General features: G+C 56.1%; 1 protein-coding gene across 6 annotated transcripts in view; it reads left to right on the forward strand.

Moving 5' to 3' along the window:
* The first annotated feature begins 8,281 nt into the window (after window positions 1–8,281).
* The window catches only part of SUN1 (Sad1 and UNC84 domain containing 1), a 29,009-nt gene continuing 14,083 nt past the window's right edge, over window positions 8,282–23,207 (forward strand). The window contains exons 1-12 of one of the 6 annotated variants that reach the window (XM_036281964.1): window positions 8,282–8,507; window positions 12,121–12,309; window positions 13,709–13,878; window positions 14,542–14,568; window positions 14,674–14,850; window positions 18,237–18,434; window positions 19,464–19,637; window positions 20,613–20,711; window positions 21,125–21,218; window positions 21,892–21,950; window positions 22,060–22,208; window positions 22,588–22,827. In XM_036281964.1, the coding sequence (XP_036137857.1) occupies window positions 8,431–8,507; window positions 12,121–12,309; window positions 13,709–13,878; window positions 14,542–14,568; window positions 14,674–14,850; window positions 18,237–18,434; window positions 19,464–19,637; window positions 20,613–20,711; window positions 21,125–21,218; window positions 21,892–21,950; window positions 22,060–22,208; window positions 22,588–22,827 (1,653 nt within the window). In that variant the 5' untranslated portion in view covers window positions 8,282–8,430. The remainder of the gene's footprint in view (window positions 8,508–12,120; window positions 12,310–13,708; window positions 13,879–14,541; window positions 14,569–14,673; window positions 14,851–18,236; window positions 18,435–19,463; window positions 19,638–20,612; window positions 20,712–21,124; window positions 21,219–21,891; window positions 21,951–22,059; window positions 22,209–22,587; window positions 22,828–23,207) is intronic. The other 5 variants (XM_036281965.1, XM_036281966.1, XM_036281967.1 and 2 more) reach the window with 5 other exon arrangements.

Consider the following 23,207-nt stretch of genomic DNA (forward strand, 5'->3'; position numbering starts at 1 on the left):
TAGATGCTAAAAGACAATAGGCTCGATTAATGTGAAAATTGAGCACCGGTGTGGCTCAGTGGTTGAGCATCGACCAGTTCAATTCCCAATTCCCGGTCAGGGCACATGCCCAGGATGTGGGCCCGATCCCCAGTCTGCCCATCGTTGTTTCTCTCCCTCGCCCTTCCTCTCGCTCTAAAATCAGTAGAGAAAAAAAGGTGAAAATTGACCTTTTGCAGGGAAGATACTGGCCTAGGACATGACTACCTGCCGTAAACTGCTTTTAGTTAAGAAGTTTTCATTTCAAGGCATCCTTTGTGGTGACTTTAGGCTTTTGAGCTAGTCGGGCCGCCAGGCCTAGGCCTCTGAGCTTGTCAGGTTCAGTCTGTGGCCCCTGATCGTCCGCAGCTACAAGGAAAAGGCAAACCTCCCAGCGGTCTGCATCACCCGTGGGCGTGGCCCTGTTCCCAGAGTCTGCTGTTCCCAGTTAGGAGGAGCACTGCTGGGTGTGAGGGAGCCCCAGGCGTCAGTGCGCAGCTTTGCTGCCTGACGTGTTTGCTGTGGACACGCTCTTTCCCGTGGAGATGGCCTCGTGGGCAGCCCTCCCGGGTGGCTGCTGCACCTGGCTGTTGGGGTGCTTGGGGTGCGCCGAGCCTGAAGGGTGCAGCAGCCCTGTGGTCCGGGGTTCTGAGTTGGAAAGGCCCCTGCCTACACTGACACCCACCAGACAGATCACTGGACTGTGGGCTTCGGCTGAAACATCATGATGAGAGTCACTGTGAAGAACTGGGGTTTTACTGGAAAGGTCTGGAGCACTTACCTTGGGAGATGTAAGCCTGAGATAAGGTCTCTCCAGGAAAAGTAATTCTTTTCTCCGAAGCTCAGAGCTCTTTTGTTATGTAAACAGTATCTAGCCTCCACCTCTTCCTGCTGTTTCGTCATCTCCAAAAAAAGGAAAGAAACATCACATCTTGGAGAGAAACTGTCTTTCAGAACTGAGTGGCCGCTGAAAATAACTGACTTCTGTTTTTTTTATCCTATTGTTTCACTTATTTTAAAATCTGTTTTATCGTTGTGTGTGTAACAGTTTCCCCAGGAGCAGCCCCCTGGCGGGTTCTGGTGCCAGCCTGCGTCCAGCCCCCACCGTTACGTGTTGGACACCAGTTGTTTTTTTTTTAATTTGGAAGTAATGTTTATTGGGTTGTTTGTTATACAACCAATACTTTTTTAAAGAATTCAAACAATACAGAAGGGTAAGTGAAAAGTAGAAGTCCCGTTCTCTGTAAGTTACCATTGAATTTAGTGTAAAATTTTCTGGATGTTTTAAAATCATACTCAGGTATATATAAGGTGTCCCAAAAAATGTATACACACAAAAAAGTGTGATTATTAAAGTACTTTTCATCTTCACAGTGTAATGGAATCTGCAGACACTGTCTACATTTTTTGAGGTACCCTGTGCGTAGCATCCTGTAAGGCCCTTTCAGACATTTTCAGGTTATAGTCATTTCTGCTTTGCTGTTTTAAATAATTAGTTCATTTTTAAGGATTCCCATTTAGTATATAAATCATAGTGGGTTGTTTTTTTAATGGACATTGTTTTGTTTCTTTAAGATGAAAGTAGATTGGCTCAGCGATAGAGCGTCAGCCCACAGACCAGTGAGTCTCGGGTTCGATTCCAGTCAAGGGCACCGTCCCAGGCCCTGGTCAGGGTCGTGCAGGAGGCAACCAGTCAGTGTGTCCCTCTCACATCGATGTTTCTCTCCCTCTCCCTCCCCCTCCCCTCCCCCTTTCTCTCCACCCCACTCTATCTGAAGATAAAGAAAAAAATATCCTCCGGTGAGGATTGAAAAATAAAAGGAAAGTAGAGATGGGGTGCCGGTTTCTGTTCATTATGTTGTGAAAGAGACACAGCCACTCGATGTGTCTCTTTCACATAGATGTTTCAAGTGACCTTGGGTGAGGAGGAAAAAATAAATAAATAAATAAAGCAGCACCTTGGAATTTTAGTTTTTGTTTTGTTTTCATCCTCACCCAAGGGCATTTTTGCACTTATCTTCAGATAGAGAGGGAAGGGGAGAAAGAGAGAAACATCGACTGGCCGTCACCCACACAACCCCAACCAGGCCGGGACGAACTGCAACCAAAGTATGTGCCTTTAGCAGGAACTGAACCCAGCTCCCTCAGATCCGCAAGCCAATGCTCTAACCGCTGAGCAAAACCAGCCAGGGCTGGAATTTTAGTTTCCAAAGTTAGTCTTCTTTCCAGTAATGAGACGTCTGAACGGGTGCAGCTGTCCTTTAGGGACCAGCTTTGGTGATTAAGGAAGGGTGAAGGAGGGGTGGGCCGTGTGTCTGTCCCCACCCCCCACACCCCTTCTCTGGAAGGCCCTGAGAGGACAGCCCTGCGGCAGAGGGGCCCTATCCTGTCAGCCCAGACGCCCCCACCCCACCCCACCCCGGGGGGCTCTGCAGATGGGAGGTCTGGAGCCCCGCCCAGAGCTGGGAGGAGGGTCCTGTCTGTCAGTGTCTCCTTGGCTTGCGATCTCTGTGCACAGCTCTGGTGGGGGGTGCAGGGTGGCTCGCCATTTGAATGGGGTGAGGAGGTGATTGCGGCAGGTTGTTCCTGAGCTTTCTGAGTGCACAGCAGTCAGCCCTCCTGTCCTCGCTGGGCTCGCATGGTCTCAGACACTTCTTCAGCGACGGAACCAGCTCGCAGAAAGTCGGTTTGCGGCATCTGATCTCTGCGAATGGCGCCTTCGGAGCAAGTTCCCGGTAGCTTTAGTCGTCTGCCGGAGGGTGGCACTGGCTTGTGGTGAGAGGAGGTGCCGCCCCTGCCCCTCGGCTCTGGAACACGCGTGTCCTAAGGAAACCATGGTGCTGGTTTCATTTCGGAGGCTTACCGTGTCACTGTTCTTTGGTTTTGCCCTTTGCTTGAAGCTGTTTCCAACTTGTGTGACTTGTTCTTTCTGAGACTTTTTGGGCCTGTGTTTTAGATTGTTACCAGCTAGTACGGACATTCTAAACGGTAAAGACTCAAGTTCTGTGTGGTGGTAGAACCAAGCCTTCTTGGAGAAAATAGCGTGACGTCGTCCTCTCCCATGCAGGGTGGAGGTTGCAGAACGCACTAGCGCAGAGGGTGCTGAGGGGAAGCCTCGTGCAATGTAAGAAGAGTCTGACCTGGGATCCTAAAGCCCTGCTAGGACGTGCGTGTTTACTGTCAGTGCTGCTGGCCGGTACACCCCCGCTGGGGAAACAGGAGACGCTGGGCCTCTCACATGGTGCCCTCTTCTCCCTGTGAAGATGGTGGCATTCCTGGCCCACCGTCTCCTGGGGCGTGTGCATTTTCCCTGTTAGGTCTGGCAGCTCAAAACTGAAAGCTCTCCGTCCTAAAAATGTCCTCTCGTGTGGGGACAGGAGGCTCTCGGTCCCCTGTGTGCTAACCTACCAGGCTGGGCAGCTGGGGAGAGTCCTGCCGGGGTTCTGGGCCTGCCGTGAGGGCCTGACGCGAGCCCAGCTCCTTTCTCAGCCGGTGCCGGTGTTGGGCGTCCTCTCCCTCCCGCAGTGCAAGGCACGCACTGGACTGTGGCCCAGGACAAAGTGACAGGCTCCAGGGGAAGGAGGAGCGGCCTGGGAGGACCAGGAAGGTAATGGCAGCAGAGCCTGGACAGGGCCCTCTTGGTAACATCAGTTTGCAAAACGTGAACTGATTCTTTTCAGGATTTTCTGACCCATTGAATATGTGTTCAGTCTGTTTTTCACGTACTATTTAGCACTGTTCAGAGGTTGAACACTATCAGATCTCCCTGGAGTCTCAGGCTGGGGGGGGCGGGGCGCCTCAGCCAGGATACAAATAGGAAGGCTCTAATGTCACCCGCGGGCTTTAATTAGCAGTGACGTGAAGGGAGATGGAAACTGTGTTTTGAAAATGCTTCGCGTTCGTGTCTGGTTTGTGGTAGAAGCATTTCAGATACGCTTCCGAGAGGGCGGGAGCTGGCCTCATCCTGACCTGCCGGCTGAGTCCGGACGTCCCGGACGCTCAGCGGACTTTCGTTTTGGCCAGTGGTGAGTGACTCCATCTCAGGTTGCTAACTCAGCACACAAATCTGTTTCTTTTTTTATATTTAAAGCACAGGCCGTGTGGCTTCATTGTACTGATTAAAGCTGATTTCCCAGGGAGCGTGGGTTGTGGTCGCCTCCCATGCATCACTTCATCTGAGCCGGGCAGAGCAGGAGGTGCTGCGTCCTGAGGTGTGTTGCTGGAGAGGTGACGCAGGACACGTGACCACGGGAGTCGTGCAGCCTGGCCACCCAGCCCACACACCTGTGCTGCGTGGCGCTGAGTGTGCAGGGTGACCGCTGGCCTCCCCGGCTTCCTTCCGCTGCTGCTCCTGGTGTTCCCTCTGGCCTGTCATTAGCTTCGTAGCTGTTTTACCAAAAACCTGCCACTGTGTCTGTCACTTGGCCGTGTCTCCTATTGCCGCCTGTAGGGTTTTTGAGCCGGTCACTGCTGTGACCTTGTCGTGACCAGTAGTGGCCCTTGGTTCTTTGATAGAATTTTATTTCAGAGACAAGAAGTTAAGTGTTCTTTAATCATGGCGTAAGGCCTGCCTTAAACCTGGCTAGAGGTGGTGTTGGCCCAGCCTTGCCTACGTCTCTGACGGGAAGGGCAGGTTGGAAAATGTGGTCACAGCTGGTCCTGCACCTCTGGAAAAATTAGTTGTGTGTTCGAAGTCAGCCAGTGTCTCTCTTCTAGGGGTGAAAGTGTGAGATCATATTAATGTAACCTTTCAAAGTAAAGTCTGGCCCAGCCGGTGTGGCTCAGTGGATTGAGTGTTGTCCCATGGACTGAGAGGTCCCAGTTCCATCCCAGTCAGGGCACATGCCCGGGTTGCAAGCTCGATCCCCAGTAGGGGGCGTGCAGGAGGCAGCCAATCAGTGTTTCTCTCTCTGAAAAATCAGTAAAAAAACATTTAAAAATACATTTACAGTTAAAATAAATAGATAAATAATCAAAGTAAAGGCTATAGGTTCACGTTCTTGCCTGGGTCCTCCTCACCAGACCAGCTCCTGGGTTAGGGCTGACCTCGGGCAGCTGGCTCATGGGACAGAGCTGGGGTCTGAGCCCCGACGGGGGGCTCTGTCCCTGTTAGCTGGGTGCTCTGATGCCTTCATGTCACAGCCCTGGTCTTTAAACTAAGGGCCATTGCTGGTCTGTAGCACTGACTTCTGTAAGCCAGTCCAAGGGAGCTCAGTTCCCCTAATACCTACCCGAACCAGCTGTAGAGCAGCTGGTAGGAATTAGTTAACTGGTTTAGAGATGGTCAGTGATGCAGGTAAAGTACTAAGGGGAAGATCACTCGCTGTGGGAGTGGAGTTAGACACTTGGGCGTTGTTAGTCTCTGAGTAACTCAACAGGGTGACCATGGGTCAGTTATCCTGAGGACCAGCCATTCACCCTGCAGCTGGGTGTGGCTCTGCTGGACATCAGCTTGGGAGGCCGTGCAGCTGGACGTGGCTCTGGCTTCCCACCAGGTGAGAGCAGAGCAGGCCTTGACCGAGTGGGGGGAGCTCGGAGCGGGGCTGCAGTGAGTGAGGGGCTGAGACCACAGACTGGTCGGGGTGGCAGGACCCCTGGATCTGCTCGTCTGAGCCACGTGGTGGTGGTGGGGGGGCTGCACAAGCAGTGGACAGACACCTGGGCGTACCCATCAGTTAATCATTTGCAGAAGGAGGTGCCTGGACATTGATGAGTGCCAGGTGAGCCCAAGCCGTGCTAGTGGGCTGGGTCCTGGGAGGGACCATGAATGGTGGGTGCTCTTTAAAATGCCGTGTTGTATTTGTTGAAGAAGCAGGTGCAGCACAGTTTGTGTATGTAAACAACGGCCTTCATTTCTGCTGGTGCCCGGGGTGTCAGAGTGGGGTGTCAGAGTGGGCCGTCCCAAATGGCGTGGAGTGCATTTCTCTGAGCTTACGGAAACCAGTCATTATTTAATTCCATTTAAAGTTCTATTTAAAAATAAACCCAAATGGTTCACCCATTTTTTCCTGCCTCCCACCTCCCATCTCTGGCAACCACCAGTCTGTTCTCTAATTTATTTTCAAGTTTTTAAACCTGTATTTTCTGTAAGAGAGAACGTTTGTATGGTTTGTGTCTTTCTCGTGTGGTCATTTCGCTGAGCATAATGCACCAGCTGTGCGTCCATGCTGCTGCAGAGGCAAGATTCCATCCTCTCTCTGGCTGAAGACTGCTCCCTTACACACACAGGCACCTCAGCATCTCTCCTCACCTGTTGGTGGACACCTGGCCGCATCCTTGTCTTGGCTATTGTACCAGTGAATACAGGGTGCATACGTCTTTTTGAGTTAGTGTTTTCATTTTCTTTGGATAAATACCCAGAATTGCTAGGTCATATGGTAAATTATTTGAGGAATCTCCGTCCTGTCTTCATAGTGGCTGCACTAGTTTACATTCCCTCAAACAGTGCACAGGGGTTCCCTTTTCTCCACGTCCTGGCCAACATTGTTGTTTCTTGTCTTTTTGGTAACAGCCATCCTGACAGGTGCGAGGGGACCGCACCTTCCTGCAGCCTTGGTTGCCTGTCCCTGCTGACGAGTGAGGCTGAGTACCTGTCGTGTCCCTCTGGGCCACCCGTGTCCTCTTGGGGACCTGTCTGCTCGAGTCCTCTGCCCATTTTTTAGTTGGATTGTCCGTTGTGTTGCTGTTGAGTTGTATGAGTTCTTTATGTATTTCGGGTATTAACCCCTTATCAGATACATGACTCGTAAATGTTTTCTCCCTTTTGATTGGTTGCCTTTTCATTTTGTTGATAGCAGCTTTTTAATTTGATGTGGTCCCACTCGTTTGCTTTTGCTTTTGGAGTAATATCCAGGAAATAATCACCAAGACCTGTGCCATGGAGCTTCCCACCTATGTTTTCTTTCCGTGTTTCGGTCTCTCCGATTTGAGTTGATTGTGTGGTGTCAGGTGGCAGGCCAGTTCCCTTCTCTGACATGAGGCTGTCCAGTTTTTTCAGCCATTTACTGAGGAGACTGTTCTTTTTCCGTTGTATATTCTTGACTTCTTTGTCGTAAATTAATTGATCCATGTACACGTGGGTTTATTTCTGGTCTCTATTCCATTGATCTATGCGTCTGTTTTTATGCCAGTACCGTAGTGTTTTAATTACTGTAGCTTTTTGAAAAAGTGTGAAATCAGAGAGCATAATGCCTCCAGCTTTGCTCTTTCTCAGGATTGCTTTGGGCATTCGATGTCTTCTGTGGTTTCATACAAATTTTAGGGTTGTTCTGTTTCTGTAGAAATCAGTCATTTATACATAGATATTTTTTGAGTGGGATAGTCTATATTTTTACTTTTATCTTCCTTTAGATTATGATTCATATGACTATTAAGAGTGTTTTTAAAAATTGGAGTGTGTGAGAGAAGGAATATAATCAGAGGAAAGTTTGAGTCGTTGGAAAGAAACCTTTTTTTTAATCCTCACCTGAGGATATTATTACATTTATCTTCAGACAGGGTGGGAGGGGGAGAGAGAGAGAGAAACATCATGTGAGAGAGACACATTGATTGGTTGCCACCTGCACGACCCCGGGGATGAACCACAACCAAGGTGCGTGCCCTTGGCTGGAATCGATCCCGGGACTTTGGTCCGTGGGCCAACGCTCTAACCACTGAGCCAAACCAGCCAGGGCTCCAAAGAAATCTAGATGACAGCCTGAAAAATAGTGTGCTCAACACTTTTTTTTTGATCCTCACCCGAGGATATTTTTTTATTTATCTTCAGATAGAGAGGGGGGCGGGGAGAGAGAGGGAAACATTGATGTGAGAGAGACACATGGACTGGTTGCCTCCCACATGACCTCAACCAGGGCAACACTTTTTAATTTAAAAATAATCTCTTTTGTTGAAGGGAAAGATAAAAGTATAAACAATCCTTATGCTTGTTTGTTATCCCCCAGTTTTGTGACTCTGGAAGCTTTGCTGTCTAGGGAAGCACGGGAGAGCATCGTGACCATGCAGTAAAAATCTGTTTCATTTTAATTAACAACCAAACTTGAGAAGAATGAGAGTATTTGACACCTTCAGGAACTTAAAGCTGTGTTAGAATGGGTGCTCGGTCTTTGGGGAGGGGCATCGCAAACAGTGGGGGGAAGCCCGTTTCCTCGTCCTCAGTCAGCGATCTCCCCGCTCCCCAGGTGCTTCTGCGGCTGTATTGCTTCTGTGTCCCTGCATGTGACTCGTCATCACAGGAAACTTCTCTCCTTGTTCTAGAGGTGAAGCAAAGAGCTGCCCCACTGGCTTTGCTGTGGTCAAGTTGGATCGTCCTGCGGCCGGCCTGCGAGCTCGGCTGCCCCTGCGGCGGACGCTGCCCTGACCCGACGCCCTGCCTGCTCCCTCCCGCCTGCTGCAGGATGATGTGAGGTCGTGGACATGGACTTTTCTCGGCTCCACACGTATGCGCCGCCTCAGTGTGTGCCCGAGAACACTGGCTACACGTATGCACTCAGGTGAGCGTGTGTCCCGTCACTTCTCGAGTGCCCTGGAGTCAGCAGGCTCTGCGGGCTCGCAGCCCTGTCGTGTGCAGAGAGAGGAGACACCTGTAAACGTTCCATTGTCCTGTGGCTTTATGGAGTGACTGCCCTGACCTGGAACTTGTGAGGGTGTTGAAACCATGTTAGCCATGACTCAGCGATGACTCACTGCAGACCTCGCTGTTTCACGCCCACTCTGAGGGCGGGGTCTTGAGCTCTGTGGTCAGGGTGGGGCCTGTGTTTTGTACTGAAGGCTGGGTGTTTCATAGTTGACAGAACTGTCGGGAACGATTGCCCTGGAGGGGCCCAGGTTTACGGAGCAGGACTTGGTCAGGTGGTTGGTTTTCTGCTTTTACTCGTGTTCTGATGTAGCACTGACGCCCGCAGTCTGAGTCGTACAGGTTGCGCCTGGTCCTTGGCACTGCAGTGCACCCAGCAGGAAGGGTGATGGGGGTGGGCTGAGGCGCCATGAGGCTGTGGGCAGTGCACCGGGAGTCGGTGCTGGGTTGCTTCGGGTGTGACCGGCAGCTGGCAAACTTCGCACCTGGCAGAGTGCTCAGGGCCGCGATTGCTCGCTGGCTACCGTGTGCCTGAGGCTTGAACAGAATTGGAGGGTATTTAAGGAGAATACTTTTCACAGCATGAATCAAATCTCACATCGAATGATTTGTATTCACAATCTGGATCAGGTCACACTTTCCGTAGTGACACACTTTTTTGTATTAAACGTCCTACATGTTGTAGGAGAAACCGAGGGGGCGCCCAGGTAAACCGTTCCCTCTCCCGCATTGTGGAGTGTGACAGTAGTGTTCTCACTAGTGTTTTAGCTCTCACAACCTATTTTAAATATAGTTTTTATTTTTTAGTATGTTTTTATTGATTTTTTTGGAGAAAGTGGAAGGGACTGGGAGACAGAAACATCCACCTGCTGCCTCCTGCACGCCCCCTACTGGGGATCGAGCCCAACACCGGGCACATGCCCTGACCAGGAACCAAACCAGCCATCTGTGGCATGGGACAGCGCTCAGCTGCTGAGCCACACTGGCCGGGCTAGATACAGTTTAGAAAGATGCCTGTGTTTGGGTCTCTGTGAATCTCAGTAGCTGATGGCCTCCCCGAGGCAGACTGGAGCGAGGCGGGTGAGGGTGCGAGCAGCGAGGAGGGCGGGCAGGTTTGCCGTGCAGGCTGTGCTGGGCCTTGAGTGAGGGCAGCGGAGAGCCGGCCAAGAGCGCTCACCAGGAGCAGCGTGACCTGGGCTGTGCAGGGCCGGGCAGGACACTGCAGTGTGGAGAATTGGGGGGTTCCGAGAAGTTGTCCTCTCTGCCTGGTCCTTCAAACCCTCCCCCTTCCTGCCCCCCACATCGGCTCACTGGTCATCCCCGGCCCCTCACTGCCAGTGCTGGCTCCTGGCTGATGGCCCTGCCTGTCTGCATTCTGAGCAGTCTCTGGACACGGAGGCCCCTCCAGCAACCCGTCTTCCATCCACGTCACTGAAGGGCTCCTGCTGTGGGGGCTGTCAGACAGCTCGGCGGTCTGGGGAGGAGGAGGAAGCCCTCTGCCTCGCCTGCTTCCCGGCCTCGGCCCCGGCCCCTTCTTGCCTCGCGGGTCTCTGAAAGGTGCCGCGTCAGACACAGCCGTCCAGAGACCAGGGTTGTGGCAGAGCCCGGGCCGCTTATGGTGACTGCCGGCAGCTACTCAGTCCGTCAGACCTGAGTCAGGGCTCCATTTCCAGATCTTTTTTTTAAACAACTGTTAAACATCAGCCTGCCCTGCTGATGTAGCTCAGTGGTTGAGCGTCGACACTGCACCAAGAGGTCACCGGTTCGATTCCCCGTCAGGGCACATGCCCAGGTTGTGGGCCTGATCCCCAGTGGGGGGCATGCAGGAGGCGGCCAGTCGATGTTCTCTCTCATCGATGTTTCTGTCTCTTCCTCTCCCTTCCTCTCTCTAAAATCAATAAAGAAAAAAGAAACGAAACATCACCCTAAACAGAAGACCCATGTTCTGTTGGGTTATTTATGTCTTAAGTCTGAATCTGTGTTTCCTGTAACTGTAGCTAGATGTAGAGATTTGGTCAGCTCCAGGTTTCCGTTGCTGTGTTGGCATGGCGACGGGACAGATGTTACTTCCGGTTGCATTCTGAGCAGAGGTGCGTGGTGTCCGCTATCTCTCCCCTCGGGTGGAGGTTGGTCAGTGTTGTCCTCTTGCCCCACTCACTGAAGTCTTGTCACCTCTTGTGGGTGGGGCCTGGCAGCCTTGGGGGGGGGCGCGCCCTGGTCAGGAGGGGCTCTCCCAGGAATCCCTGGAGGCCTCCAGTCATGTGGCTGCCACACAGGCTGCAGGCCAGGCTGGAGAGTGGGGGATGCCGTTCCAGCCTCTGGGGAAGCTGGTTTCCAAGCAGAAGGAAAGGTGGGGGAGACGGCAGTTGGTTCTTCAAGAGGAGAGTATTTGGGGGTGGGGGGCGGAACCAGCCAGTCAGATGCTGCTGGAAGGCCATGCAGAACGAGGCCCGGGCACGCGGTGAGCTCAGCCAAGGAGTCACTGACAGGCTGGCCTTGGGCAGTGCCTGGCTTTGTGGGGTGAAGCTGGTGAGGAGTGAGTTTAGACACTTTACGTTTTTTTTTTAATATGTTTTTATTGATTTTTTTTCTCAGAGAGAGAGAGAAACATCGATGTGAGAGAGAAACATTGATTGTCTGCCTCCTGCACGCCCCCTACTGGGGATGGAGCCCACCACCCGGGGGATGTGCCCTGGCTGGGAATCAAACCCGGACCTCTCAGCCCACGGGACAGTGCTCAACCCACTGAGCCTCCCCGGCCTGGCATAGACACCTTTTCAACTTGCTAGCTGATGAGGGAGGAAAAAGGGCTGTGTGTGTATATGTTCACTTTACCATGGGGAGAGCTGAGAGTACGTCTAGACGCTGACAGGAAGGAGCCCGGAGAGAGGGGCTGAAGACCGCGAGAAGAGGTGCCTGGCAGTAAGGTCCAGACGGGGGCGGCGGCTCGGTGTTCTGAGGGCTCCCGGTGCTGGAGCCTGGCAGTGCGGCTGGTCCTCCCTAGCCGGAGATGCTGCTCGTTCTGAGGGAGAGGTGTAGGGCCTTGAGGACGAGAGCCAGGGTGGAAGTGAGGGGCGGAGGTGGTAATGGGTGTGAGGAGCAGGGCCTTCGGGGTGCAGATGGGGAGGACGCGGCTTTCGGTGTGTGGCAGCCCCATGGGTGCCGTGGGTGTGTCGGTGTGTCTCCAGCTTGGCGGTGAGCTGGCGGCAAAGCGCTGATGGTCCAGTCACTTCACCTCTCCGCTCACACGGGCTCATTCAGTGGCTTGTGGGAGCCCCTGCTGCGGGGGTCGCCGCGCCTGCTGCTTTGTCAGGCGTAGTGACGGGGTTGCCATAGTGGGTTCTCGTGAATGCGGCATGTCGGAGAGGATCTTGGGTCAGCTCTGGACTTGCTAGCTGGCACGGGGACAGATCTCAGGCGCCGGCCGGTGCCGCTGTCTCTGAGCCTGACCGTCAGCTCTGCTCGTCGCCTGCCCAGTCTGTCTCAGGAGCGGCGCCGTGAGCACCTGATCTCTGCATGTCTCCTTCCAGTTCGAGCTACTCTTCCGATGCACTGGATTTCGAGACCGAGCACAGACTGGACCCCGTGTTTGATTCTCCAAGAATGTCCCGCCGCAGTTTGCGCCTGGCCACCAGCGCATATGGCACTGAGGGTGGCCGGGCCGGGGACGCTGACTCCCGACCTAGCAGCACAGCCTCCCTGCAGGACAGAGCGGCCAGGTGAGCCCTGCTCCTGTGCACTCGCATGCTGACACCCACCTGGTTGGCCGGTAAGACCACGCCTGGAGTGAGGGCGCTGACAGCATCCATGAGTGGCCTCGTGGCCTCACTCCGGATGCGGCTGACACGGGCTCTGGGATGTGGGGGCTGTCGGGTTGGTGTTCTGTAGGTAAGCCTGGGGAGGGTGTGGGCACCTGTCATGTGGGCAGGGTCCCCCCCAGCTGTGCCACCAGAGGCTGTTTGGGGGCCTTTGGTCTCTGTGGTCTGTTCCCTGAACCGTGTGCACGGACAGCCTGCCTGTGCTCGTGGCCTGGCGCAGCCGTCAGCACCCCCTACCCAGGAGGGCACAAGTGGGCACGGCCCGTGTGCATCAGAGAAACAGTGTACAGGACAGTCTCCTGTGGCCACTCCGTGAGAGGGACCCGTCCCTGGTGGCGGTTGGAGGGCGTGCGATGGCGCGGCCCGGCTGGCAGGGCATCTGCAGCCCCCGCTCCCGCTGGGGTGTCTGCACGGCCCGTGTGTGTTGCAGTCGCCTCGGAGCTCAGAGAAGGAAGGTCTGCCCTCCACCCGGGAGGTTCCCGAAGGAGCACGTGAGCTGCGGTGGCTCCGCACAGTGTGGATGCAGAAACACGAGATGCCAGCGCAGACGCCGTCCTCACAGGCTGAGGCGTGAGGGGCGTGTGCAGTTGCTCGGCTTAAAGGGGAGGGCGTTGGACTTAGAAATCGTAGTTTTTTAAAAATATTTTTCTTTATGGATTTGAGAGAGAGAGAGAAACATGGATGAGAGAACATCGATTGGCCGCCTCCTGCACACCCCCCGCTGGGCATTTGGCCCACAACCTGGGCACGTGCCCTGACTGGGAATCGAACCAGGTGACCTCTTGGTGCAGGGTCGACGCTCAACCACTGAGCCACACTGGCCAGGCCCAGTGTTTTTTTTTTATACTTAGGTTATTTTAAGTTTTAACCACTACAGTTTTTTTTATTAATATTATTATAACATTTGTTTTGTTGATCCTCACCCGAGGATATTTTTTTCATTGATTTTTAGATAGAATGGAAGGGTGGGAAGGAGAGAAACATCAGTGTGAGAGAGACACATTGATAGGTTGCCTCCCACACGACCTGACTGGGGCTGGGATCAAACCTACAGCCCAGGTACATGCCCTTGACCAGGAATCGAACCCATGACCCTCGGTCCGCAGGCTGGTGCTCGAACCATGGTGCCACACCAGCAGGGTGCCTGCTGCAGCGTGAGGGGAGCTTTCTGGTCCCAGCGTTGGCCTTTTCCAGAGCAGTGGTGTTCACGCTGCCTCAGAAACGCACGTTTGCTCCGAGGGTTTGTGCTCCTGCACCTGCAGGTAGAAGCGCGAACTTGTTCCCATCCCTTCCTTCCCAGAACGGTGAAGACGCGCAGCGGTGCGAGCAGGCTGGCTTTCCGCGAGGGCCGTGCCTCGAGGCAGCACACCTCCGGCCAGAGCAGCAGCGGGCACGGCTCCGCCAGTCTGCGGCCGCCTGTGCTGGACGAGTCTCTGATCCAAGAGCAGACCAAAGTGGACCACTTCTGGGGTGAGTTGCTTACAGTTTGGTTATTTCCAAGGGGGGAGGTCACTGCCGTCAGGTCAAGGCTTTTCCTGGACTCCAGCGCAGCGGGAAGCGGCCTCAGGCAGGCCGGGAACTGCTGGCGGTGCCCAGGGCGCTCAGCGTGGCAGGCACAGGGTTTTGCATCACTGGGAAAGGCCCAGAGCAGACACGGAGGTAGTGGAGACACTGGCGGCAGCCGTGTGACCTGGCTGCTGGCAATGGAGCCGTGAATGGCAGCTTTGCCGGCCCAGGGCTGCTGCGGGCCCGGGTGTCCTGGCCAGCCCCTGGGAGAAGACCCGGACCCAGAGTGGCTCCGAAGTTCGTGTGGGAGCCGTGCTGCGTCTGCCCGGCCGCAGGAGCAGCTCCCCAGCCGCGAGGGGCGTGCTCGGGACGTGCTCGGGATGCTGGGTCTGAGACAGGGCCGCGGGCGGGTGCGCGGGTGTGTCCTCACCACAGACGTCCTCCACCTCGGTCAGAAGAGAGCATGTGTGTACCTGGAGAAACCTGCATTCGTTTAGGCATTTCAGGAAATAAATCTCGACTAGTGCTAAATGCCGATTTGTTAACCATTGTAACCTTTGCTTTTTTGAGGGGGTTTTGATCTCTTTTGATCATTTGAGCTCAATTGCAAACATGTGTGTGTTTTAGGTCTTGATGATGATGGAGATCTCAAAGGTAACGATTTCAGTCCTTTCTCTCCCCCTGCTTTTTAAGACACAAGTTCTGGGTAAGTGTCCTTGGACCAAGGTAAGCGGCTCCCTCTCCTTGTTGAACCTCCAGGTGGAAACAAAGCTGTCAGTCAGGGAAACGGCGACCTGGCCGCCGACGCAGCGCAGAGCAACGGCTACACCTGCAGGGCCTGCAGCCTGCTGTCCGAGCGCGATGCCACGCTGCCCGGGCTCCCCGCCTCCCACCGCGCCACCTCTAGGGTGTACTCGAGGGACAGGAGTCAGAAACGTAAGTCCCGCTGGTGCAGGAGCCGAGAGGAGACTCCATGGCCCGGAGCCGCCCTCTCACAGACCTGGCGGTGACGCTGCTCAGGGTGTCCTGTGGACGCTCAGGCTGTCCCACACGTCAGCTGTGCTCCTTCTCATCTCTGAGCTTCCACGTCACGTGGTCAGTGTCTCTGTTCCTGGGAGTGTCTGCAAGTCTGTGAACGCGAGCTTAGGTGAACCCGTGGAACTGCGGGCGCTTGCGGACGCACTCGTGACCGGGAACCGCTCCAGGTGGTGCCTTCGCCGGCGCCGGTGGGGCGAGGGCCGCGGCTGCCCTGGCCTCGGGGTAGCTCAGCACTGGCCTGTTGGGGTGGCAGCTCTCCTTTCGTGGACCCCGCGTGCGGCCACGGCCATGGGCAAGCAGAGGTGGGCGTCAGAGTCCCGGCGGCAGTTGCTGGGACAGGCCTTGGAGCTTGTGGCTCAGGACTGCAGACCCTCCCGCGTCCCCTCCACACCAGCCCTGACTTCTGCCCATGGGCACCGCTTGTGGGCGCGTGGGGACCAGGGAGCCCGACTCGAAGCGTGCGTCACCTTGTGTCCAAGCCCTTGGCTCTCAGAGTGTTCCGTCGGGGCTGGTCTGCTGGCGGGGCTGGAGGACACCTCCACAGGTGACGATGGGGACGGGGAAGCATAGGAGGCCAGGACCGTGTCTGTGGTCACTGTGCTCCTGGCTGTGTCCAGCACGCCAGGCCACTCAGCTAACATTTCTCAGGTGATGGCAGAGTGGACGATGGCACCGGCCTACGGGTCTTGTGGCGGCTGCTGGCGCTTCTGCTTCTGTCTCGTGGCACTGACACCACACGACCGCGCAGCTGGGGTGCAGCTGGGAGGGGAGGGGCAGGCTCAGCGGAGGACTTCCTCTCTGACAGGATGGCATCGCCCCGTGTTGCCTCTGTCCGGGCTCTGCCCAGTGTCTCCCGGACCCTGCCTGCAGCCCCTGGGACCAGGGCTTAGGCTGCTGTGCTGTGCCCCTTGCTGAGAGGTGGTGGGGTTGGGATCTGGACTCAGGCATCTTGCCCGCAGGCGTTGTCCTCAGGACCCTATGGGCAGCCGAGCTGGGCTCATCACTCATGGGGGGGCTGCGGTTGAAGCCTTTGTGCCTCGAACATGGCCTTGGCCTTGGCGAAAGCACGTTGCCGTAGATCTGAGGGACGCTTGCTCGCGGCCTCCTGACTCGGTCTGTGCTGAGGGGGCGTCTCTGGGGCCAGGACACCCGGTGGTGTCAGTGTGGGTTTGGGGGCCTCTGGACAGCCATCGCCGAGTCCCCTGGCTGAGGGGAGGAAACAGCTTCGTGTCTGTTTATGTTTTTACTGTCACTTCCCTGTTCCAGTTCACGTTCAGTATTGTTTTGTATTAATTTCAAGTGTAACAAGTTCTATTTTATTGCCTTTGCGATTTTGTCCTCAACACCCTCGATGTTTTAGATTGTAACAGAGATCTTTAGGACCAACTAATTTATTACTCTTTTTTTTTTAATCCTTATCCGAGGATATTTTTTCCATTTTTGTTCAGATAGAGAGAGAGAGAGAAACATTGACATGAGAGGGACACATCAACTGGTTGCCTCCCACACGAGGGCCGGAGACGAATCTCAACCCAGGGACCCTGTGACTCATTGGTCCGTGGGCCGACGCTCTAACCGCTGAGCATAACCGGCCAGAGATAATTAATTACTCTCATAGAGACTATTCCTAATTACTTGAGTTAAATGTTCATGAAGTACAAATGTGCGAGGGAGAAAATTAAATCCAGTAAACACTCCCTCCTGCCCCCGTGAGAGCCGCCTGCTCTGGGCTGGCCGCGGTGCCCAGCACAGGGCGCAGGGTGGGCTGTGGGCATGCATAGCTTCAGGTGCGCTCGGCCTCACCGCCTTCTCCTGGGCATTGGCCAGCCCTACGCAGACAAGGTGCACCCCCAGGGTGGGGGCTCCTTCAGCAGCCTCTGAGGTTGGAGACGGTCACGGCTGTCAGAGCAGGGCCCCGCACCCTGGCCACCTCGGTCCCTCCCTGGGCTGCGGCAGCTTACATGTTACAATTCGCACAGAAGTCGCCAGGAGTTGGTATCTGAAGACAGACTCTTCGGTGTTCCCTAAGGCAGCACTGAGGTCCCCCAATAAAGGGTGTAAGTTAACTTAGAAAAGGGGTCATTCCTTTGGAAAGGTACCAGTTGTCCTGGAGGCCTGGAGCAGAGTTTTGCTTGTTGAAGCAGCCTTCATTGTTGGAGAAGGGAGGCCGGAGGGTCCGCTGCCTCGTGGTGGCTGGTGAGCAGGCCCTGGGACTGGAGCAGCAGCCCGGCCAGCGCCGTGGGCCGTCGCCGGGGAGCCTTGGAGCCCAGCCTACTCCTGCCAGACCTGGCTGTGGGTGGTGGGCTCGAAGGTCTGAAGAGACCACCCAGGCAACTCAGGTCTGCTCAGAACCTGTTCCAGCCGGGGCTCTGCAGTTGCCGCTGAGGAGTCCACTGCAGACAGGCCTCCCGGCGGCTTCCCAGGCCTGACCCCGTCTCTGTCCCCTGCGGCCCCGCGAGGGTCCCCAGCCCGTAGTCTCTTGCCAGTCCTTCACGTTTTCGTACTTTAAAGTTTGCAGGGCGATGGGTGGACATTGGGATTTCAGTGTTTCTGCACTGCCTTGTCTCTTAGTAGATGGCTCCACTTGTGCAGCCTGTTGAGGGAGCCTGGGGCGCAGGAGGGGCCGGCCCCAGGAGCTGTTTGTAACAGGCTCTGGTTTGGTTCCTTTGAAACTACGCCAGCTCAGACATCACCGCGGCCTCGCTGAGTCGGGCAGCCCGCTGGCAGGTCTCAGGGCGCCTCCTGGGCAGACCAGGCCGGTCTCCAGGGCTCCGGTGCGCTGAGCAGTAGCAGTGAGCCTGTTTCATCTGCCGCTGGCGAAGAAACTGTTCCGGAGTGAAAACGTCCAGCAAGTGTCCCTGCGGAGCATCATCCCACCTGTGGACCGAGAGAGAGCATCGGGGTCTCACTGCCTCTCTGACCTGGGCACTGGCGGTCCTCGGGCCCGCGGTTCTGTGGTGGGACACGTCCCGCCGGTGCTGTGGCAGCGTCCTGCGGGTGTGGCTGGTCTCACCTGGCAGTCCTCCCGGCAGTCGGGGTGGCCGCTGATGGTCTGAGTGTGGCAGTGTGAGCCGTGCCGGGCGCCGGCGCCGTGGGTGAGGCTGCTGGGGAGAGGTGTGTCCCTGCCGCCTGTCCTGCGGGGCTCCCAGTGGTGCTCCTGGTGTCCCTTTGGAACGCTGGCTCTGCTTTGCCGCAAATGAACAAGTTGGCTGTCCGGCTTACCTTATCGGGGGGCAGCGATGGCTTCTGGGAGGAAATTAACTGTGTTCACGGTTTTTTAATAGGCGGTGCGTCTTTCTACGTGGATAGGATTCTGTGGCTGGCCACGTACACCTCGTCGTCTTTGTCATCATTCTTAGTTCAACTTTTCCAAGTGGTTTTAATGAAGCTCAATTATGAATCAGAAAATTACAAATTGAAAAGCTATGAATCAAAAGATCGTGAATCAGAAAGCTATAAGTCAGAAAGCCATGAATTAAAAGGTACTTAAATAATTTTTTCTCTTTCTCCACCAAACGCTTTCGCGGTGGGGAAGGCAGCTTTCCTGCGAGGCGCGTTCTCATCTCCGCTCGCGGTCTTGGCGCAGACGGTGCTTCGGGCTCTCTCGAGGAGCGGGCGAGGGTTCTGACAGCTGACCAGTGTCTAAACGTTTTTAAGTCCTCACCGCAGGATACGCTCATTGACCTTTTTTTTTTAAGGGAGGAGAGGTTTTTTTTTCCCTCTTTATTGATTTGAGAGAGAGAGGAAGGGAGAGGGAGAGAGCATGGATTGGCTGCCTCCCGCACGCCCCCCTGGGGGTTAGGCCCAGAGCCTGGGCGTGTGCCCGGACCGGGAATCGCTCCTTCAGTCTACGGGTGCGCAGGACAATGCTGCAGCCCACCGAGCCACACCGGCCAGGGCTTTACGTCTCTTTTTAAGTAAAAAGTTAATGAACTTAACTTCTGACTCTACTTTTTAGAGCAAAACATTTATTTGAACGGCGTTTGGACATTCAGAGCACTTTCAGGGCCATCTCTGCGTGGTGTCGGTGGGCATGCTGCTGGCCAAGGGGGCTTGGGACTCTCCTAGCCAGCGCCCTGCCACCTGTGCTCGCTGCCGCGCGCCGTCCACAACCGGCTGAGACGGTGGCCGGCCCCGGGGCCTGAGCAGCGCTGGGCTTCCTGAGCCTCTGCTGCGTGTTGCAGCCCCTTCCGATGGCCGTGGGCCGATGGCAGTGGAGAGGCTCTGAGAGGCATGGTCACCGCTGTGTGAGCAGGAGTCGCTGCGCAAGTGCAGCTGCGCTTCACACGCAGTCTGCTCACGCTGTCTCCCACCAGCGCACAGGAGGTCACCGGTACCACAGGGCGTCGTTCTTATCAGCTGGGTGGCTCTCACTGAGTGGGGGGCTTGGGGGCTATTGCCTAAACCCTGAATAATAGAAGCTACTAACCACCAGGTTGCATTTGCTTTGAGTTTCTTCTCTTTTTCATAATTGAGTTTCCTAATTTTTCACACTGCCTTGTTGTGCACAGTTTTGAACGGACGTGGTCTGCGTGTTAACCTGTACCCTTCGCTGCTCTCACCACCACCCACAGGCGAAGCCGCTCGGGGGACGGAGCACCTCGGAGCACACGCAGCCAGCCAGGTGCAGGTGTCCGGGACAGGAAGGGCAGCAGGCACCGCGTGGCCCACCTTCTCCCGTGCAGGTTGTCTCTCGTGCTGCTCTGTCCTGCTTTTCCGTGCTCTTCGCAGACTTCTGTTTCTTGTCCGTGTTCAGGACCCAGGTGCTCGCTAAAAACAGGCACGATTCGCGTTAACCTTGCTTTAAACCGTGGAGACTGTCTCTCTTGAAAACATCTCTGCAAGTGTGTTTAGTATAAATCGATTGTGAGAAGAAAGAACCCGAGGTGAAATGAAAGGCTGGGAGCAGGCTGGCGGCCCCGCCCCGGGGTGGGGGGCGCCGTGCTCCAGCCGTGTCTGCCCCGCCCCGTGCAGCTGGGTCTCCTGTGGAAGGGAGGCGCCTCCCAGTGGGCACCTGTGCGCTGCTTTTCAGGGCCCGTTTTTCAGGCAGCCTTTTTTTTTTTAAAGCTGAGCTTCAAAGGTAATTGTCCCCTCACTTAGTTAACACACAAAACAGTCGGTTTGCAAAGCCCTCTCCAGCGGTGCTCCTTGGCAAACCAGCCGCGTAGGAGCTGCTCCGCGGCGTCAGGCCCGCACACGTGCTCACAGTCTGACTCCCGCAGTCCTCAGAACGAAGCGGTGGCTCTTCGTGTCCATCCTCTGTCCAGGGCACTCGTGCTCCCAAGGGCTTCCCCTGGGCACGCTGGGGGTCGGGCGCTTTGGCCCCTAGTAGTCATCCAACCCCGATGTCTGTGCAGTTGCATCTGCCTTAAAGCATTTCGTTCTGTCTCCACAATCCTGCGGCCTGCAGGCGGCTGCCCACCTGGGCTTCCTGGCCTGGTGGGCGGGGGAGGCCGGCTGCTCGCCTGGGGCAGGGCTCCAGGTTCACTTTGGCATCTGCTGGGACTCAGTCAAGTGCCTTGCTTGTTCCCTTGAGAAGAGCCGACTCCCAGAGAGGCAGGAGCTCCGGTCGCTGGCATTGACCCCGTGCGGTCGCTGAGCAGAGCTGCCGTGCTGGCGTCTCGCGCTGAGTGTGCCCCGCACGCATCTCTCTGTCACAGGTCGCTCCTCGACACAGATGCTGCACAGGGTCGGAGCGGCCGGGTGGCATGCGGTGCAGGCCATGCTGTCGGCACTGTGGTCGGCCGCGATGGCTCCAGGTGGTTATTCCGCTCTGCCTGCGCTCGCCCGGGCTCTGGCAGTTAGCTCCTGTCCTGAGCGCCTGGCCTGACTCCCGGGGGCTCCGAGCTTCGCTCCTGCGTGACTGGCATGTCTCGTGCTGTGCCACAGGCTGCACGCGCTCTGTCCCTCCGGTGTTGGGCTCTGGCGATGCTGTGGCATGCCCCCTCCGGGGTCTTGCCTGGTGCATTGAGGGGCGTCCGTGCCGCTTTGTGGGGGGTGTGGACGTTTCTGTCACTAGCACCCCTGACGCCCATCCTCCCTCACCCGCTCGCCCACTGCAGACGTCTGCTGATGCGTCTCCTGGTGCTTCTGCTTGGCCTGCCCAGGACCGCTCGTGAGGGGTCTGCTTTCAGGGACGCTCCCTGAGACTGTCGGGTGTCCTCTCTTTCAGGGAAGGCGGCCTCTGGAGCGTTCTGGTGGCTAGGGAGTGGGTGGTACCAGGTCGTCGCTTTGATTTCCTGGCTGAACGTGTTTCTTCTCACAAGGTAAGGACACCGTCCAGCTGTGTGCTTCAGAGAGCAGCCTTGTTGCTGATGCAGCCTTTCCGTCCGTGTCGTAGTTTAGTGTGTGAATGTCCCGCATTTACGTTTCGTTTTATGTTTCACACGATGCTTCCACATTCTTATTCAACTGTCACCTGCTCCTGTGAGAAAGGACGGTGCCGTGCCTGCGGAACAGTCGTGTGGGGGCAGGAGGGGGCACCTCTGACTGCCGGCCAGTCCCCAGAGCACCAGCCGCCAGGGCCACAGACCAAGGAACTTCCCTGCTTCGTGTTTGCTTGTTGACGTGGGCCCGGGAGACGCCGTTTCACAGGCTGGGTCTCCGTGTCGGTGCAGACACACCTTGTAGGCGGGATGGTAGCTGCATCTGCAGCCCTGCGGACCCCGGTTTACAGTGGGGGCTGTTCTGGCCCAACCGCCGTGGCTCAGTGGTTGAGTGTTGACCTCTCAGTCCACGGGTCAATTCCCGGTTGGGGCGCATGCCCAGGTTGTGGGCCCGATCCCCCACGGGGACGTGCAGGAGGTGGCCGATCAGTTTTCTTGTTGTTGTTGTTCTAATTTTTTTTTCCTTTGTGGATTTTACAGAGGGGGGAGGGGATGTACAGGAGGGGCCTGCCTTGTGCTTCTTCCATGAGAACGTGTTTTGTTTTATTCCCAGGTGCCTTCGAAATATTTGCAAGTTTTTAATCTTCCTCATCCCGCTGTTACTTTTACTCGGTAAGTGGGACATGACTGTGCCTCCGACGACACGCGTGCTGACGGGTGTGGGCCTGAGGGTGGGTGTGCGTGCTGTGGGCGCCGCCTCAGCTGCCTTCTCTCCCTCTAGGGGCCGGCCTTTCCTTGTGGGGCCAGGGCAGTGGCTTCCTCTCCCTGCTGCCCGTGCTCAGCTGGACTCACACACTCAGAACCCAGAGGGTCGATGACCCCAAAGACATGTTCGCACCGGACACTTCTCCCCTGAACCAGCCTCCAGAGGTACCGGTTGGGAAGCTCTTCTTGGCAGGTCTGCTCCTGAGAACAGTCTTCACACTTGAGCAGGGTCGTTCAGTTAGCACCATTAGGAAGTAGTTTTAAACATCAAGCTCTGAAATGGTGGAAACGACACTTCTTTGAACTTAACTCGTAATTCAGTCGATTTAACTGGGAGAAAAGCACTCGTTGCTTTGAGAACGTAGGGAGTGTAGGGAGGTGAAGCCACCGCAGCCCACCCCCTGGAGAGGCCACTCCTGACGTGTCTGCGCCACATCGTTGGCGTTCTGCCGGCACGTTCGGTTCTGGCTTTGACCCTGCACAGGTTACTTGATGCCGGTTTCGGGCTCGTCGGCACTGCTGTGAGAATGTCTTCCCGTCCTAGGGCATTGCCGAGGCCCCTCCCTGGAGTCGGATGAGTGCGGTGGAAAGGCAGGTGGCCTCTCTGTGGGGACAGTGCCAGAGCCGCGACCAGAAGCTGAGCGAACTGACTGCTTCGCTCCAGACACTGCAAGTGCGGGTGGACCGGCTGGACCAGGGCGGCGCGGGGCTGTCGTCCTTGGTGCAGAGCGTGGTGGGGCAGCACCTGAAGGACATCGGTGCCCGTGGGCTGCCGGGCTCCGAGGTGAGGCTGGGACCGGGCACGGGAGGGCGGGGCGGTGCGCGCGAGCCCTGGTCACAGGCAGTGCGTGTTGAGGCGGTCCGTTTCCTGGCACCGGGAGCTGCCATGTGGGCCTCCCCAGAGTGGGTGCCGCAGGTGGGCTGGGAGTGGGCTGGGGGAGCTGGGGGAGCAACAGGGGGTGCAGCGGGGGCTACTCTTCCTTGTGGAGCCCAGGCCTGTTCGTGCAGAGCTGTTTGTTCTCCAGGAGAGGACTGCCAGCCCCCTTCCCTCAGAACCGGTGTTCGTGTTCTTAAGTTCCAAAAGGATCTGATGCAGAGATTTTGGATTAAAATCTTTAAAATGTGCTTTGCTCCTGGTGTCTCTGTCTCAGCCACTCCTCACCC

The sequence above is a fragment of the Molossus molossus genome, unplaced genomic scaffold, assembly GCF_014108415.1.
Source record: "Molossus molossus isolate mMolMol1 unplaced genomic scaffold, mMolMol1.p scaffold_m16_p_4, whole genome shotgun sequence".
Taxonomy (NCBI): Eukaryota; Metazoa; Chordata; class Mammalia; order Chiroptera; family Molossidae; genus Molossus; species Molossus molossus.